At 46.6% G+C, this 19237-nt stretch overlaps 1 protein-coding gene across 2 annotated transcripts in view; it reads left to right on the top strand.

Annotated features, from left to right (window-relative positions):
- The window catches only part of LOC105472900 (pleckstrin homology and coiled-coil domain containing D1), a 47455-nt gene that overhangs the window by 11541 nt on the left and 16677 nt on the right, over window positions 1–19237 (top strand). For both annotated transcript variants that reach the window (XM_011726481.2, XM_011726480.2), the window contains exons 2-6: window positions 4631–4724; window positions 5093–5182; window positions 5387–5463; window positions 6256–6347; window positions 7369–7421. In XM_011726481.2, coding sequence (XP_011724783.1) covers window positions 4631–4724; window positions 5093–5182; window positions 5387–5463; window positions 6256–6347; window positions 7369–7421 — 406 coding nt within the window. The remainder of the gene's footprint in view (window positions 1–4630; window positions 4725–5092; window positions 5183–5386; window positions 5464–6255; window positions 6348–7368; window positions 7422–19237) is intronic.

The following is a 19237-nucleotide window of genomic DNA, read 5'->3' as shown; positions in this document are numbered from 1 at the left end:
TTACATGCCTCCATCCACTGGATCCTCTCTTGCCCCCTAACGATATGTGGCAATATCCCCTAATGAATCTCCCTGCCTTTACCCTGACAGTCTGCTCTCAACACAGCAGCTAGGATGAGGCTTTTGCAATGTAAGTCAGGTCACTCCTGCTCAAAGCCTTCCAGTGGCTGCCTCTCTTTCTCAGAGAAAATGCCAGCCTCTACCAACTAGTGCTGTGACCTTCAGCAAATCACGCCTCCTCTCTGCTTCATTTCTGCCCGTGTAAAATGCAGGGAGCATTTCTCTCTTAGCATCATTGTGAGTGGTGTTAAGTGCATTAACAGCAGTAACTGCTTGGAATGAGATGTGGTGTGTGGAAAGTACTAAATAAATGTTAGCTTGATCATTATTGTCATTACCATAGCCATAGAGCCCTCTGCAATCTGGCCCAAGTGCTGCTGCCTTGCATTTCGCTCGAGAGCTGGGCACACTTCCTGCCTCAGGACCTTTGCACCTGCAGCTCCTGTGCTGGAAACACCTTACCTCTCCTCAAAGATCACCTTCTTAATTAGGCTGTCCCTGCCCATCCTCTTTAACATGCATCCGTGCCCACTTCCAATGCCCCCTAACCTGCTTCATTTTCCTCCATAGCACATATCAGCATCTGGCACATGACATCTCTATGTCTCATGTATTCACCATCTGACACCCACTACATGCAAGTAGTGTAAGCTCTATGGAGACAGCGATTTTTGCCTGTCTTGTTCACAACTGTATCTCCAACACCCAGAGCAGTGCTTGGCACACAGTGGCAACTCAGTAATTGTTGAATCAATGGAGGAATCTTTACAACAGCCCTAAGAGACAGTTATTTGTACCCCCATTTTATAGAGGAAGAAAGGGAGGCTTAGTAAGGCTGGGAGTTTGCCTGAGGCTGCAACTTGAAGGATGGGAGTTGGTGGACCCCACGGCCCTGCACTGTGTGTCTAAGCTGTGTGGCCTCCTTGCCATGTGTCTAATGATCATCTGCCCACCCACTTCCCTGCCCTGGCACAGTGCTTTGCCTTAAGTGGGAGGGGCTCCAGAAGTGGCAGGAAGGCAAGAAGGTATTTATGTGTTTCAGTCAGCTTGGGCTACTATAACAAAATGCCGTAGACTGGGTGGCTTAAACCCTGGAAGTGTATTTGGTCACAGTTCTGCAGGCTGAGAGTCTGAGATCAAGTTGCCAGCATGATCAGGTTCTGATGAGGGCACCTGTTCCTGGCTTGCAGATGGCCACCTTCTCAATATGTCCCCACATGGTGGAGAAAGAGGAAAAAGAGGATGGGAGAGGTTTGATTTATTTATTTTTGCAACAGGGTCTTGATCTGTCACCCAGGCTGGAGGCCACCCTGGAGTGCAGTGGTGGTGCGATCACGGCTCACTGCAGCCTTGAATTCCTGGACTCAAGTGATCCTCTCACTCAGCCTCCTGAGTAGCTAGAACTACAGGCATGTACCACCATGCCCAGCTAATTTTTTTAAATGTAGAGTCAAGGCCTTGCTATGTTGCCTAGGCTGGTCTTGAACTCCTGGGCTCAACTAATCCCCCTGCTTCAGCCTCCCAAAATGTCGTGATTACAGATATGAGCCACTGCACTCAGCCAGGAGAGAGAGCTCTTCTTAGAAGGCCACAGTCCTATTGGATTAGGGCCCTGCTCTTATGACCTTCCTTAACATTAGTTACCCCCTAAAGACCTTATCTCCAAATACAGTCACATGTGGGGTTAGGGCTTGAACATATGAACATTGAGGAGACATACCGAGTCCATAGCAGTATTTCCAAAGCCATCAAGAGGAGGCGGTGGCCCTGGAGAGAGTCGTGTGCTGCTCCCTGCAGTGATTGTATTCAGACCATGGAATGCATCACTCAGCCCTGTCCTGAGTCCTCTGCAGATTGGTGAGGTGATGAGCACAATCTCATTTGACCCTCAAAATAACCGCATAAGGTAGTTGTTATTATCCCCGTTCTACAGGTAGAGAAACTAAGGCTCAGAAAGGAGAGCTGACTTGGCCAAGGACCCCCAACCCCAGCTGGAAAGTGTCAGGTCTCTCTGATTCCAAGGCCTATATGCTCTCAACTACTCTGTGAAATTCCCTTGGAACAGCCAGGGGACACCGACCTGGGCCCATGGGACTGAAGTGGGATGGACCTGCCCTCCAGGAGCCTGATGCCCCGCTGGGGCAAGATGCACACATGGGATGTGGAGTGGGCCTAAGTGCCAAGTGCAGGCTCTGCTAACAAGTGCAGAAGGAGCCCAGACATCAGTGTGGGCTGGGCGGGTCACCAAGGGTGGGAAGGGTCCCGCTGGCTGAAGAGCAAGAGGGAGGGCGTTTCAGGCCAAGCCGCACAATCTCCATGTGCAGGACCACGCAAGTGTAGCAGGCAGGGGACAGTGAGCTCGGCAGTGGCTGGAGGACAGAAGGCTGAAGGGCAGATGTGGCAGGAAAGCTGAGAGGTGGGCGGAGGTCAGGTGCTGGCAGGTCTGGAATGTCACTGAGGTTCTGCAGCAGGTGGTATTCGTGTGCTCTTTCTGTAGTGGGGGCAGGAAGGCCTAGGGAGAGAGTTGGCGTTAGTAGGGTATCAACCTGAGCAGGGTCCACAGGGCTGTGTTTGTTATGTGGCCAGCTAGAGAGGGTAGGTTCAGGTAAAGAAAATGGGACTGGGTGCAGTGGCTCAGCCTGTAATCCCAGCACTTTGGGAGGCTGAGACGGGCGGATCACGAGGTCAGGAGATCAAGACCATCCTGGCTAACATGGTGAAACCCCGTCTCTACTAAAAAAATACAAAAAACTAGCCGGGCGAGGTGGCGGGGCCCTGTAGTCCCACCTACTCGGGAGGCTGAGGCAGGAGAATGGCATGAACCCAGGAGGTGGAGCTTGCAGTGAGCTGAGATCCGTCCACTGCACTCCAGCCTGGGCGACAGAGCGAGACTCCGTCTCAAAAAAAAAAAAAAAAAAGAAAAAAGAAAAGAAAATGGGTTGGCATGAGGCTCACACCAAAGCACAGAGCTGAGCTTCACTTCCCTCAGATGGCAGCTGCCAGTAGTCCCAGGCTTGCCTCGCGGCAACAGCTGAGGCCTTAGGAAAGGTCATGTGGCTGGTAGGACCCTCAGAGAGTGTCTGACTTTGTCATGCTCACCAGCAAGGTTTCTTTATCTTTTTTTCTTTTCTTTTCTTTTCGTTTTTCTTCTTTTCTTCTCTTTTCTTTTGAGATGGAGTCTCACTCTTGTTGCCCAGGCTGGAGTTCAGTGGCACAATCTTGGCTCACTGCAACCTCCGCATCCCAGGTTCAAGTGATTCTCATGTCTCAGCCTCCCAAGTAGCTGGGGCTACAGGTGTGCTCCACCACACCCAGTTAATTTCTGTACTTTTAGTAGAGATGGGGTTTCACCATGTTGGCCAGACTGGTCTCGAACTCCTGACTTCAAGTGATCTGCCCTCCTCAGCCTCCCAAAGTGCTGGGATTGATTACTGGTGTGAGCCACAGAGCGCAGCCTCACCAGCAAGTTTTCAAGCCCCTCACTTGAGGGCCCATTCAACCAGTGGTGTGCTGGCAAATGCTTACACTGGGCTCTTGGGGGAGGAAGCTGAGGCAATTCTGTAGGATTTGACTTGTATGGTGTAAATACTCCCATCACAGCCACTATCAAGCTACCAACACCATGTGACCAAACACAGAGCAGGGAAGAGATTGACACTGTGGGCTCTTATGAGCCCATCTGAGCTGGCTCCAACTCTCCCTGCATGTAAACTTTAAACTCTCATATGTGTGCATGCACACACACATACACACATGCTCCACCAACTTTCAGAATCACCACCACATTCTACTCACACCCCGTCACTATAACAGCACTTACTAGCAGGGGCCCTGGAGGAAGGAGCCCACACTCTGGATATCCCTCAGCCTCTGGGCTTTGAGTCCCAATCGGACCTTCCCCTAGAGGGTGCTTGGTGGCTCATCACAGCTCCAAACATGAGTCCTGGGAGAACCCTTGGGGTGGGTCCAAATGCTCCACACGTTGACATCGAGGGCGTGGCCTCCCCAGCAGTCCAAAAGCACCAAAGTCACAGAGCCCCTCAGTTAGACCTAAGTCCCAGAAGGAGACGGGGAGCAGTCTGAGACAAAGGGAATGCCAACGTCACACTGGGGTGTTCGGGGCTGCAGATTGCCAGCTTTCATGTTACTTGCCAAAGACCCATCTTAGCATCTTGCATCGTCTTACCTTCCTTCTCCTCCTAGAGGAGACTCTAAGTGGCTGGAGATGAGAGCTGAAGGGGCTGAAGGTACCCCAGGGGATGAACCACAGCTGTCCTGCTGTGCTGACCCAGGTGGTGGTTCAGGGAGACAGAGGCAGCCAGACCTGGAAGCCAGTAGTGGGGCTCCCGCTCCAGCTGGCCACCTGTGCAGGGGCCCAGCTGCCTGTGGGGAGGCCACCGGCCAGCTGAGGCCTTTGTGAGGATGTGGAGCTTGAGTTGGTAAGGATGTCTGAGCTGGTGTCCCCGTGGGCTCCCATGTGAGTCCAGGGCCCCCAAGGGTGCTCTTGTTGTCCCAAGAAACCTTACCCCTTCTCTCCTGGTTGCCCTTCCTTCCTCACCACCCACTATAGGTTTTTCATCATCAAAGAGAGCTTTCTGCTTTACTACTCTGAGAGCGAAAAAAAGAGCTTTGAAACCAATAAATACTTCAATATACATCCTAAGGTGAGGCGGCCCCTGCCAGAGCCACAGCAGGGGAGGGCCCAGTGTGGGCATCAGGGCTTGCATCTTGTGAGGGGATGGGACTGCTGTCTTGCTCTGGCCTAGCAGACAGTCTGGAGGGCAAATCCTCTTGGGGAAAAAGACCTCCTGCCCCTGTCCTGGGCTGGATCCCCACCCTTCTGTGCCCCAGACCCTTCCCCAGCCCTTCCTCTTCTCTCTGGACATCAGTTCTGGCCTCTGTCCTGTAGCCCCAGGGTCTAGCTTCCATCCTGGAGCACTTGGCAGGATGTGGCTTTGTCCAGGGGCCCCCAGAACCCCTGAGTGATCCCAATTGGGTGGGGTGGGGGCTGCCTGTTCTGGTTCTTCCTCAGGGCGTCATCCCTCTCGGGGGTTGCCTGGTGGAGCCCAAGGAAGAGCCCAGCATGCCCTATGCCATGAAGATCTCACACCAGGACTTCCATGTGAGTAAAGCTCTTTCCTCAGTCTGGGCTTCGCAGGAGCAGACCAGCCTCTCAGGCCCCTTCAGGAGAAACCCCCCATGTCCTGGCCTGGGAGAGAGGCATCAGCACCCAGGGATGTGGGGTGGGTGACAGGGCAGAACTGGGCCTCCATCACCCTCAGCATGGCTGCCTCTCAGGCATGCCCATGGCTCCTCTTCCTGGCAGGGGAACATCCTGCTTGCGGCTGAGTCGGAGTTTGAGCAGACCCAGTGGCTGGAGATGCTGCAAGAGTCTGGGAAGGTGTAAGTGCTCACAGCCAGCAGGGTGGCTGATCCTGCGGATCCAGGACGGGGTGGGCAGGGCTGCCCCGAACTCCCTGCCTCTCTGCTGGGATCCTGGTGGGGACAGGGCCAGGGCTGTGGGAGATGGCTAGGGTGGGTGAGAGCAGACAGGCCAGGTTTTAGAGCATCTGTGAGGGGTCCCCTGAGTGAGCTTGGAAAGTGTCTAGGTCACAGGTGGCAGGTGTAGGTACCATTTGTCTCCAACTCTTGGGAGTTGTATTTGATGCCTCCTGATACCCATCTCACCTCCCCAGGTCCATAATTAATTCTAGCAAGGACTAGAGCTAATGCTTTGTAAATTAGGGTCAAGATCACAGAAATCCCCAGCTAACCCAGTCCATTTGCATGTAAACCACTGTCCTGACACCTGCCTAGTCAGGCTAAGTCATGCTTTTAGTTCAACAAACAACACCGACTGTGTGCTCTGTGGCAGGACTTGCACTGGGTAGTGGACATTCAGTGACGTAAAAAGCCACCCAGGAAGCAATTTCTTCCCTGCTCTAAAAGTGCTGTTGGCCCAGCCCCCAGTGGCCCACTTTGCAGCCTGGGCCAGCCTCCAGCGACTGTAACGGATCCATGCTGGTGGCATGCCCAGAGCTATGGGTGCCAGAGTGAACGCAAGCTGAGATTCTGGAGGAGAAAGGGTGGGCGAGTACAAAACGTATGCCTTCTCTTTCCCCTCTACCCTTCCGTTTTAATGATTTTCTGTTTCTTCCTCTTCCCTCCTCTATCCCATCTGCCCTCCCTCCCCAGGACCTGGAAGAATGCCCAGCTGGGAGAAGCCATGATCAAAAGCCTGGAGGCCCAGGGGCTGCAGTTGGCTAAGGAAAAGCAGGAGTATTTAGGTTGGCTGGAGGGGTGGTTCCCTAATGGTAGCAGCACGTGGGGACCAGGGGCTATAGCCAGGGGCTTGGTAAAGGACCCAGCAGGGGTGAGGGTCTCTCAGGTGGGGCTATGGGGGGACAGAGACCAGGTTCAGCACCTGGAGGGCTTTCTGGTGCAGTATGCATCCTTTTGGCCAGCATGACCAAAGGCAGGAGCATCTGGTGGTTAAGAGCCCGGGCTCTGGATCCAGTTTCATCACTTGTCACCCATCTATCAACTGTGTATATCTTTAGGCAGCTCAGCCTCTCTAAGCCTCAATTTCCTCATCCTTAAAATCGAGTTAAAAATAGTCTCTAGCTTTTAGAGGATTGGGTTAAATGAGAAAATGTCTGTAAGTGCTTGAGCCAGACATGCAGTAAGGGCTCCATAAGTGGAGCTGATGTCGTTATCCTATCCTGGGTCCCCAGGGTCTGGCTTGTCCCCAGCACCCTTGCCCCAGACCATTTTAAACCTTGCCACCGCATTCCAGGTCCTTGTGCCCCTGAGTGGTTGGTAAACGTGCACTGTTTGGGGGAGAAGATGAGACTGAGGGTTTGCCCTCAGCCTGGGACCCTCTCCCCTCTGTCTGCTTAGACACTTGGGGCCCCAGCACTGGCTCCCCTATGCCTGCTTCAGAACCTCCCCTGCCCCAGGACTCTGCCCTCCCTACTAGCCAGACATTAGTGCAGGTGGAAGGTGGGTGTGGGACTAGCCCAGATGCAGCAGACCTGGGGGATGCAGAGACCATTTTGAACTTCCAAGGATGAGGCCCCTCATAACCCTGTGAATAGAAAGAGCAGGATGAGGATGGGGAAGGAGAGTGGCAGCTTCCGTCACCAGGAGATGGTCCACCCTCTGGCTGGCAGGGTTGCAGGCCCCTTCCTTGGGAGATGCTGGGGGTGACAGCGATCACCTCAGGCACCAACTCCCTCAGGACCTCAGAGCACTTTCCTGATGTGTGTGTGTGTGTGTGTGTGTGTGTGTGTGCGCTTGTTTTGGCAGACAAACTGATGGAAGAGACCGAAGAACTCTGCCTTCAGAGGGAGCAGAGAGAGGTAGGTGCACACCCAGGGGCCCTCAGCAGCCGTGGTGTAATGGCTCATGTTTCTAGCATTAGGGTGTGATGCGGGGGAGCTAGGTGCACAGAGGACTTGCTAGAAGATCAGATGGGGCAGGGCAGGGAGGCCAAGTGGGATCACAGTGCTTGCTTGGGACTTGCTGTAGCTTATTGGCAAGAAGCGTCTTTCTCCTTACCAACACCTGGGAGTAAAGTGAAAAGGGTGGGTGATCACCTTCTCGAGAAAGAGCCATCCAAAATGTCATCAGCTGCATCAGTAGGTAATGAGCTGCTTGTCAATGATGTTCACAGGGGGCTATAATGCCCTCTGTTATCCCTAGAGGGGCATCTGGCACCTGAGGGTAATTGGGCTTGATGATCTCAGAAGTTCCTTCATTCTCTGAAAGTCAAAAGTCCAGAGCAGGCTAAGCACTGGCTTGAGGCAGCCTGGAGGGTTAAAGGAGACTCTTGCCTTGTCTGAAGGTGGGGAGCCATCGAAGCCCTCTTCTTCATTTAGAATCTCAGTGCAGGCCGGGTGCAGTGGCTCATGCCTGTAATCCCAGCACTGTGGGAGGCCAAGGCAGGGGGGATCACCTGAGGTCGGGAATTCAAGACCAGCCTGGCCAACATGGTGAAACCCCGTCTCTACTAAAAAAAAAAAAAAAAAAAAATAAGCCGGACATGGTAGCGTGTGCCTGTAGTCCCAGCTTCTCGGGCAGCTGAGGCAGGAGAATCGCTTGAACCCGGGAGGCGGAGGTTGCAGTGAGCTGAGACTGCGCCATTGCATTTCAGCCTGGGCGACAGAGCGAGACACCGTCTCAAAAAAAAAAAAAATAAAAAAAAAAAAATAGAATCTCCGTGCAGCACTGGGCCTTGCCGGTTCTGAGGAGTCATTATCACATCTGAAAGGCAGGGGGCGGTAGTGGGTAGCATCGTGGATTCGGGAGCCAGGCTGCCTGTATTTGTATTTGACCTTCACTACTTCTAGTTTTGCGACCTCAGGCGAGTTATTTAACTTCTCCAAATATTCTTATCTGAAAAATGCAGATGATAATAGAATCCATCTTAGGGATGTTGTGAGAATTTAGTGAGATGTTGCATATAAAGTGCTTGGCACATAGTACATGCTTAAAGAATATCTGTGTTTGTTAGCATTATGATCATATTATTAATATAGGCCCATGCTGCGAGTGAACTGTCTGAGCCCTGAAGCGGCAGAGTGATGTGACCAGAGCAGCCTGCAGAGGGAGGGCCGGATTTAGTCCATTTCTCTTTGCCTAGTCACTTGTCCTTTTCCTCTCCCAGGCAAGTCACAGGGCAGGGGCTATCAGCCTTGGCTCAGACCCTCTAACTTGACTCTTGGGAAGTCCTCATCTTTCCCAACCACCCCTCCCTGGGCTCTGCGAGCACTCCCTGGGCTCTGCAGACTAGACAGTCTCTCTAGTCTTTGCCACTGAGTCATTTGGTCAAGATGAGTTCTCGATAAATGTTTGTGGAATGAATTAGTAAATGAGTGGGATTGATTTTTGCAACTTTACATCTTGATTTTAATCCAACAGGACAATCCACCCTCATTTTTCTTCTTCTAAAATTGTATTGGTTATTCTTGCTCATTTATCCTTTCAGCTGGACTTCAGAATCATTTTGTTGATTAAAGATAAAATAAAAAAGATTGGGGATTTGTATTTGGATGGCATGGATTTGAGGATTGGCATCATGAGGGCACTGAGTCTTCTTCCACCACTCAGGTTGGGCCTCTGTGTCTCCAGGTTCTCCTCTAGGTCCTTTGTTAGGGTTTTGGCATTTTCTGCATACAATTCTATACATTTCAAGCGAGGCTTCTGTATTGTCGGCAAATTAAAAACAGGTGCCCAGGGATGGGATGGAGTGGCAGATACAGCCACTGGCAGGGAGAGAGACAGACTTATCCATCAGAGAGGCTAAATCTGGGGCAGCAGTTGGCTGGAGGAAAATTTAGACACTCTATCTAGGTCTTTAGCCAGGAAATTAGGACAGCGGAGACCCACTGCACACAGGCCTCCCTTAATGCCGCAGCCCAGTGAAGGAGGGAGCCCTGTCAGCTGTGAACTCCCTGACTTTCTGGTATAAAATGTGAATGAGACTCAGGCCCAGCCACAATGAAGGCTGTTCTGGGCAGGGAGAGAACTGTGCCTCAGTTCTTATTTTTTTGTCAGCTGCATGCTCTAGATCTGGAATAGAGCTCAGGTTCTAGTCTTTGCCACTGAGTCATTTGGTCAAAGTTTCTTCTTCCTTAACTTTCTCATGCATTGGATGGGCCCGCCTGTCTCCTGCACCTTTCCCATCTGCACTCAGGTCAGTGATTGTCTGGATGTGCCTTGAGTCACTGAGGCAATTGATGTAATGGCCCAGTGGTAAGATGAAGGTTCTCCTGCTGATTCCCATAGTCTCTTTGAGACAGCCTGGCCTAAAGAAGATATGGAACCAGGAGACCTGGATTGGAGTCTCAACTCTATCACTGATCGTGTGATGTTGGGCATGTCAGTTACCCTCTCTGAGTTTCAATTTCCCCATCTGGGATGTCTGATCAGAGTTATGCTGGCTGCTGCCTACTTCTAAGGTTGCTGCGAGGCTCAATGAAGTAGAATGCGGGGAAGTGATTTGTGAACTGGAAAGGCCCTTGTGCACTGTGTGATGTACAGTCCCGACATCCTCCATGCAGCAGAAAAGGCCTGGACTCTGGGAGAATGGGCAGAGCATGCAGGGGGAACCCTCTTGACTCATCTTGCCAGAGCCGGAAGACCATGCCCTTCCCTGGGTTCCTGGTCTTTGGCTCCCTCTGGCCTTATCCCTCTCACCCCTGGAGGAGGGCAGCCTGCCCACCTTTCCCCTTCTGACTGAGCTGTGAGAGCTTAGCCATGCATATGAGCAGGTGCAGGGGAAAAACCAGAAATGCCCAGGGTAGGGCAGGGTTTCTGGCAAGGTTCTTGCCACCTGGAGTGCTCACAGTCAGAATACAGACTCTGAGTTGGGAAAAATGTGCCACTACGACTGAAGCTCTTTGTCAACCTTTCTGGTGGACATTGTTCCTGGTTCTGTGATGAATGACTCACTACTTCCAGAGGTGTCCTTTGCATGATTCCTCAGTTATTTGAAAGCTCTTCCTTTCATTGAGCTGAAATGTGCCTTCTAGTGACTTTTTCCCACCCTTATACTCCTGCAACTTCAGTCAGAGCCGAGTCAGCAGAACACACAATATGGTGGAGAAAGGTTTGGATCGTGGCAGGGCTTAGCTGACAACTCAGTCTCTAATGGGGCTGCTAGAAACACTCAAGCCATGTTGGGCTTCAGGAACAGAAAGCTCTGGCTGCTCCAGGTTTGTAAGTGGTAACTTCCACTCTTATCAGCATTCTCAGGCTACACTTGGACACTGGCTTCATTTAAGAAACATGCAGGTGAAATGGAAAGTGGAAAAGAAATGAGCAAGGAAGTGAGAATTTCTCTTTCCTTAATAAACTTTATTTTTTGGAGCAGTTTAGATTCACAGCAAAACTACGAAGCAAGTGCAGAGATTTTCCACATAACACTTGTTCTCCCACAGGCTTCCCCATTGTCAATATCCGGCACCACAGTGATACATTTGTTACAATCAATGACTCAACATTGACACACTGTCACCCAAAGTTCATAGCATACATTAGGGTTCACTCTTGGTGTTGTGCATTCTATGGATTTTGGCAAATGTATAACAACATGTATCTACCACTGTAGTATCATACAGAATAGTTTCACTGCCCTATAAATGCTGTGTTTCACTGCCCTAAAAATCCTGGTAACTGCTGATTTTTTTTCTTTCTTTCTTTCTTTTTTTTTAAGACGGTGTCTCGCTCTGTTGCCCAGGCTGCAGGGCAGTGGCGTGATCTCGGCTCACTGCAAGCTCCGCCTCCTGGGTTCAAGCAATTCTCTTGCCTCAGCCTCCCGAGTAGCTGGGACTACAGGCGTATGCCACCATACCTGGCTAATTTTTTGTATTTTTGGAAGGGACAGGGCTTCACCATGTTAGCCAGGATGGTCTCAAACTCCTGACCTCGTGACCCCAATGCCTCAGCCTCCCAAAGTGCTGGGATTACAGGCATGAGCCACTGTGCCTGGCCACTGCTGGTCTTTTTACTGTGTCCATAGTTTTGCCTTTACCAGAATGTCATATAGTTGGAATCATATGGTATGTAGCTTTTTCAGATTGGCTTCTTTCACTTAGTAATGTGCATTCAGATTTCCTCCGTGTCTTTTTATGGCTTGATAGCTCATTTCTTTTTAGTGCTGAATATTACATTATCCCCATGTCCTACAGTTTGTTTATCTATCTCCCTACTTAAAGACATCTTGGTTGCCTCCAAGTTTTGACAATTATGGATAAAATTGCTATAAACATCCATGTGCAGGTTTTTGTGTGGACATATATTTTCAGTTTATTTGGAAAAGTAACAAGGAGTGTGATTGTTGGATTGCATGATGAAAGTGTGTTCAGTTTTGTAAGAAGTTGCCAAACTGTCTTCCAAAGTAGCTGTACCATTTTGTATTTGCAGTAGCAATGAATGAGAGTTCCTGTTGCTCCATATCCTTGCCAGCATTTGGTGTTGTCAGATATTTGGATTTTGGCTATTCTATTTTTTATTTCAGTTTTTAGTTCTTGAGACAGAGTCTTGCTCTGTTGCCCAGACTGTAGTGCAGTGGAGTGCAGCTCATTGCAGCCTTGACTTCTTGGGTTTGAGAGATCGTCTCACCTCAGCCTCCTGAGTAGCTGGGACTACAGGTGCACTCCAGCACACTTGGCTAATTATTTTTATTTTTGTTTTTATTTCTATAGAGACGGGGTTTGCCTATGTTGCCCAGGCTTCTCTTGAACTCCTGAGATCAAGTGATCTCCCCTCCTGGCCTCCTAAAGTGCTGAGATTACAGGCATAGCACTGAGCCTGGCTGATTTTGGCCATTTTCATATGTGTTTAGCGGTAGCTCATTGTTACTTTAATTTGCAGTTACCTAATCATATATGATGTTGGACATCCTTTTATATGCTTATTTGCCATCTTTAAAAATTTTATTTATTTTTTTAGGCCAGGCATGGTGGCTCACGCCTGTAATCCCAGAACTTTGGGAAACTGAGGCAGGTGGATCATGAGGTGAGGAGTTTGAGACCAGCCTGGCCAACATGGTGAAACCCTGTCTCTACTAAAAATACAAAAATTAGCCAGGCATAGTGGTGTGTGCCTGTAAGCCCAGCTACTCGGGAGGCTGAGGCCAGAGAATTGCTTGAACCCGGGAGGCGGAGGTTACAGTGAGCCGAGATCGTGCCACTGCACTCCAGCCTGGGTGACAGAGCAAGATTCCATCCCAAAAAACATACACACACACACACACACACACACACACGTATTTTTGAGTCAGGGACCCACACTGTCTCCCAGGTTAAGTGCGGTGGCATGATCATGGTTAACTGCAGCCTCACATGCTAAAGTGATCCACCTGCCTCAGCCTCCCAAATTGCTGGACTACAGGCATGCATCACCACACATGGCTAATTTTTTATTTTTTATTGTAGCCTGCCACGATTCCTGGTGGAATGAACAAAGTGGGGCGAACGTGGGAATAAAAGACAAGAGACAAAAGAGTATATTTGGAAGAAGGGCTCAGGGGGCACCTTGCCTCTAGTGGACAAGGGCCCTGAGCTTTACACAGCCCTCCATATTTATTAGGCAAAAGAGATAGCGAGAAAGTGGGGGTGACTGTCGGGTAATTGTCAGTTGGCTGTTTGGTTCACAGCAGGCTTGCAAGACTGCATCCTTTGAACAATAGGTGCTAGATTTCTCAATAGATAACTTCAAGGAACCACGGCCAGGGAGTGATGTCCCTCAGCAAACCTTTCGGTGGCAGGCACAGTGTGAGTTTGCTCACATCCTGCATTCACGATAAACAGTTTGCTGCTTGATCATACAGCCTCCAGTGGAATGCTGAGTTGGTCACGCTCCCTTTGGCCTGTTCAGCTCCCAACATTTTGTAGAGATGTGGTCTTGCTCTACTGCCCAGGCAGGTCTTGAATTCCTGAACACAAGTGATCCTCCCACTTTGGCCTCCCAAAATGCTGGGATTGCAGATGTGAGCCACTGTGCCTGGCCTGCCATCTTTGTATCTTCTTTGCTAAGATGTCTGGGTCTTTTGCCCATTGTTTTAATTGTTGAGTTTTATGAGTTCTTTGTATATTTTGCATAACAGTCGTTTATTAGATGTGTCTGGGAATGTTTTCTCCTAGTTTGTGACTTGTTTTCTCATTCTCTTGATGTCATTCACAGAGCACCAAATTTAAATTTTAATGAAATCCATCTTATCAATTGTTTCCTTCAAAGCTCATGCATTTTGTGTTATGTCTAAAAAAGTCAGCACCATAGATTTTCATCACCTTGATGAAAAACTTTCTGTAGACATCACCTAGGTTGTCTCCTATGTTATCTTCTAGGAGTTCTATACTTTTGTGTTTTGCATTTAGCTCTATGATCCATTGTGATTTAATTTTTGTGAAAGGTGTTTAAGGTCTGTGAATAGAATCTTTTTTTCTTTTTCAAGTGGCTGTCCAGTTGTTCAAATACCATATGTTGAAAAGAGTATCTTAGGCCAGGTGTGGTGGCTCATGCCTGTAATCCCAGCACTTTGGGAGGTCGAGGTGGGCGGATCACGTGAGTTCAGGAGTTCGAAACCAGCCTGGCCAACATGGTGAAACCCTATCTCTACTAAAAATACAAAAATTTGCCAGGCGTGGTGGTGCATGCCTGTAATCCCAGCTACTCAGGAGGTTGAGGCAGGAGAATCACTTGAACCCAGGAGGCAGAGGTTGCAGTGAGCTGAGATCACGCCACTGCACCCCAGCCTGGGATACAGAGCGAGACTCCATCTCGAAAAGAAAAAAAAAAAAAGACTATCTTTTGCAATACTATTGTACTGCCTTTGCCCCATTGTCAGAGTTGAATTGACTATATTTATGTATGTTTCCGAGCTCTCTATTCTGTTCTATTTATATATCTGTTTATTCTTTCATCAATACCACAATGTCTTGATTGCTGTAACTTTAGAGTAAGTCTTAAAGTTGGGTAGTGTCAGTCTTCCAATTTTCTCCTTCAATATTGAGTTGGCTATTATAGGTCTTTTCCCTCTTCATATAAACTTTAGAATCAGTTTGTCAGTCTCCACAAAACAACATGCTGGGATTTTAATTGAGACTGTACTGAATCTGTAGATCAAGTTGGGAAAGAATATCTTCTGAATATTGAATCATCCTATTTATGAACATGGAATATCTCTTCATTTTAGTTCTTTGATATCTTTTATTGCATTTTGTAGTTTTCTACATATAGAGTTTGTACTTTTTTTAGATTTATACATAAGTATTTCATTTTGGAGGGTGCTAATGTCAATGGTAATGTGTTGTTAAATTTCAAATTTCCACTGCACTCCAGCTGGTTGACAGAGCAAGACCCTATCTTCAAAAGAAAATAAAAATCTCAAATTCCACCTTTTTATTGCCAGTATATAGGAAAATAATTGACTTTTGTACATTAATCTTGTATCCTGCAATCTTGCTACAATAACTTATTAATTCCAGGAATTTTTGGTGTCAATTCTTCCAGATTTTCTATATAGATAATCATGTCATCTGTGAACAAAGACAGTATTATTTATTTCTTTGTAATCTGTATACCTTCTATTTCTTTTTCTTGTCTTACTGCATTAGTAAGGACTTCCAGTACAATGTTGAGAAGCGCTGGTGAGAGGGTACATCCTTACCTTCTTCCTTTCTGATTTTATCAGGCAAGTTTCTAGTTTCTTACCATTTAGTATGATGCTAGCTATAGGTTTTTGCAGATGTTCTCTATTACATTGAGGAAGTTCCCCTCTATTACTAGTTTGCTGAGAGTTTTTGTCACCAATTGGTGTTGGATTTTGTCAAATGCTTTTTCCATATGATTTTTTTTCCTCTTCTTTAGCCTGTTGATATGCTGGATTATATTAATTGATTTTCAAATATTGAACCAACCTTGTAAACGTGGGAATAAATTCCACTTAGTTGTGATGTATTATTCATTTGGATTTGGTTTTGTTTGTTGTTGTTGTTGTTTGTTTGTTTTGAAACAGAGTTTCAGTCTTGTTGTCTAGGCTAGAGTTGCAGTAGTGCCATCTTGGCTCACTGTTACCTCACTGCTGCCTCCTGTGTTCAAGCGATTCTCCTGCCTCAGCCTACCAAGTAACTGGGATTACAGGTATAAGCCACTATGCCCGGCTAATTTTGTATTTTTAGTAGAGACGGAGTTTCACCATGTTGGTCAGGCTGATTTCAAACTCCTGACCTCAGGTAATCCACCTGCCTCAGCCTCCCAAAGTGCTGGGATTACAGGCATGAACCACCTCACCTAGCCCATTGCTGGATTTGATTTGCTAATATTTTGTTGAAAATTTTTGCATCTGTGTTCATGAAAGATATTGGTCTGTAGTTTTCTTTTTCTCCTTTTCTTTCTTTTTTTCTTTTTTTGAGACAGAGTCTTGCTCTGTCACCCAGGTTCAAGTGCAGTGGCACCATCTCGGCTCACTGCAAACTCCTCCTCCCAGGTTCAAGGGATCTCGTGCCTTAGTTTCCCAGGTAGCTGGGATTACAGGTGTGTGCCACCATACCTGGCTAATTTTTGTATTTTTTATTAGAGACATGGTTTTGCCATGTTGGTCAGGCTGGTCTCAAACTCCTGGCCTCAAGTGATCTGCCTACCTTGGCCTCCCAAAGTGCTGGGATTACAGGTATGAGCCTCTGTGCCTGGCCAGGCTGTAGTTTTCTTATAATGTCTCTATTAGGTTTTGGTAAGGTAATTTTAGCCTCATTGAATGGATTAGGAAGTATTCCCTTGGCTTCTATCTTCAGAAAAAAAGATTGTAGAGAATTGGTATAGTTTCTTAAATGTTTGGTAGAATTCATCAGTGAGCCCCTCTGGGCCTGGTGCTTTCTGTTTTGGAAGGGTATTAATTATTGGTTCAATTTATTTAGTAGATATAGGCCTATTCAAATTGTCTGTTTCTTCTTGTGTAAGTTTTGACAGATTGTGTCTTTCAAGGAGTTGGTCCACTTCATCTGAGTTATCAAATTTGTTGGCATAGAGTTATTCATCATAGTTCTTTATTATCCTTTTAATGTCTGTGGTATCTGTAGTTATGTCCCCTCTTTCATTTCTGATATTAATAATTTGTGTCTTCTTTCTTTTTACTTAGTGTAGCTAGAGTCTTACGAATTTTATTTATCTCTTCAAAGAACTGGCTTTTGATTTTGTTTTCTCTGTTGATTTCCTGTTTTCAATTTCATTGATTTCTGCTCTAAGTTTTATTTCTTTTTTTCTGATTACCTTTGATTTAATTTTCTCTTTTTTTTTCTAGTTTCCTAATGTGGAAGCTTAGATTATTGATTTTAGATATTTCTTCTTTTCTAATATATTAATCTGGTGTTATGCATTTCTCTCAAAGCACTGCTTTTGTTACATTCCACAAATTTTGATGAGTTGTATTTTCATTTAGTTCAAAGTATCTTTACATTTCTCTTGATATTTCTTCTTTGACACACGTGTTATTTAGAAATGTGTTTTTTAATATTCAAGTATTTTGCGGATTTTCCAGCTAACTTTCTGTTGTTGATTTCTAGCACAATTCCACTTTGGTTTAGGAGCAGACATTACATGATTTCTATTCTTTTATATTTGTGGTCTGGGCACAGTGGTGCATGCCTGTAATCCCAGCACTTTGGGAAGCCAAGGCAGGAGGATTGATTGAGGCCAGGAGTTCGTGGCAAGCCTGGGCAACACAGCAAGGCCCAGTCTCTACCAAAAAAAAAAAAAAAAAAAAGAGAGAGAGAAAGAAAAAATTTCACCAGGGATAGTGGCATATGCCTGTAGTCCTCGCCACTCAGGAGGCTGAGGCAGAGGATTACTTGAACCCAGGAGTTACAGTGAGCTATGATTGTACCACTGCACTTCAGCCTGGGTGACAGCAAGACCCTGGGCGTAGTGGTGCATGTCTGTAGTCTCAGCCACTCAGGAGACTGAGGCAGGAGAATCACTTGAACCTAGGAGGCGAAAGTTGCAGTGAGCCAAGATCGTGCCACCGTACTCCAGCCTGGGTTGCAGAGGAAGACTCCATCTCAAAAATAATAAAATAAAATAAATAAAAATAAAAATAAAAAATAAAAGGGTTTAATTGAGCAATGAAAGATTCGTGAATCAGGCAGCCCCCAGAATCACAGCAGATTGACAGAGACTCCAGGGGTGCCTGTGATCAGAACAAATTTATAGACAAAAAAGGTAAAGTGACATACAGAAATCAGAAGTGAGGTACAGAAGCAGCAAGATTGGTTACAGCTTGGCATTTGCTTTATTTGAATGCAGTTTGGACATTCAGCAGTCTATGAGTGGTTGAAGTATGGTCGCTGGGATTGGCAACGCTCCGCTATTGTTACAGCTGCATACTATTAAGTTAGGTTTTCAATTTTGTCTATTAAGCTGGGTTACAGTTCATCCACAAGGACTCAAATATGAAAGTATGGAATCCTTCCCAGGCCATATTTATTTTGCTTTCCCACACTTATTCACTCTCTGATGCTCTTCCTTTCCTTATATAGATATGAGTTTCTGACCTATATCATTTTCCTTCTCCCTGTGGACTTCTTTTGACATTTCTTGCAAGGCAGGTCTACTGGCAACAAATTCCCTCTGTTTTTGTTTGTCTGAGAAAGTATTTCTCCTTCACTTTTGAAGGATGATTTTACAGGGTACAGAATTCTAAGTTGGTGTTATATTCTCTCAATACTTTAAATATTTCACTCCATTCTCTTCTTGCTTTCATGGTTTCTGAGGAAAAATCAGATGTAATTCTTATCTTCTTTCTTCAATATGTAATTTTTTCTTCTTCTGGCTTCTTAAGGTATTTTTCCTCATCTTTGATTTTTTGAAGTTTAAATATGAAATTTTTAGGTATGGTTTGTTTGGGGCATTTATTCACTTGGTGTTCTCTTAGCTTCCTGGATCTGTGGTTTGATGTCTGACATTAATATGGGAAAACTCTCAGTCATTGCTTCAAATATTGCTTCTAGTCCTTATTCTGATTATTCTCATTATACATGTTGCACCTTTTGCAGTTGTCACACAGTTCTTCGATATTCTGTTCTGAGGTTTTTTTTTTTGTTTTTTTTTTTTTCAGCCTTTTTTCTCTTTGCTTTTCAGTTTTGGAAATTTCTATTGTCATAGCCTCAAGCTCAGAGATTTTTTTCCTTGGCCATGTCCAGTCTCACAATGATCCCATCGTAGGTGTTCTTCACTCTTTTACAGTGTTTATGATCTCTTGCATTTCTTTTTTATTCTTAGAATTTTCATCTCTCTACTTATGCTATCCATCTGTTCTTGCATGTTGTCTACTTTTGTCATTCAAGCTCTTTACATATTAATCATAGTTTGTGTTTAAATTCCTGGTCTGATAATACCAGCATTCCTACCATATCTGACCTGGTTCTGATGCTTGCTCTACCTCTTTGAATTGTGTTTTTTGCCTTCTAGTATGCCTTGTGATTTTTTGTTGAATGCCCTTTATTTTTCCCCCAGCCATGATGTACTGGGTAAAAGGAGTTGTGTGTGTAAATAGACCTTTAGTGATGTGGTGGTGAGCTGCAGTGGGAGGGGAAGCATTCTACAGTCCTATGATTAGATCTTAGCTTTTTGGTGAGTTGCGCCTTTGGACTGTGAACCTAATGTGCTTCTCAGTGCT

This window comes from Macaca nemestrina, chromosome 7 (assembly GCF_043159975.1).
Source record: "Macaca nemestrina isolate mMacNem1 chromosome 7, mMacNem.hap1, whole genome shotgun sequence".
Lineage (NCBI taxonomy): Eukaryota > Metazoa > Chordata > Mammalia > Primates > Cercopithecidae > Macaca > Macaca nemestrina.
This window is presented reverse-complemented; position numbering and strand designations above follow the sequence as displayed.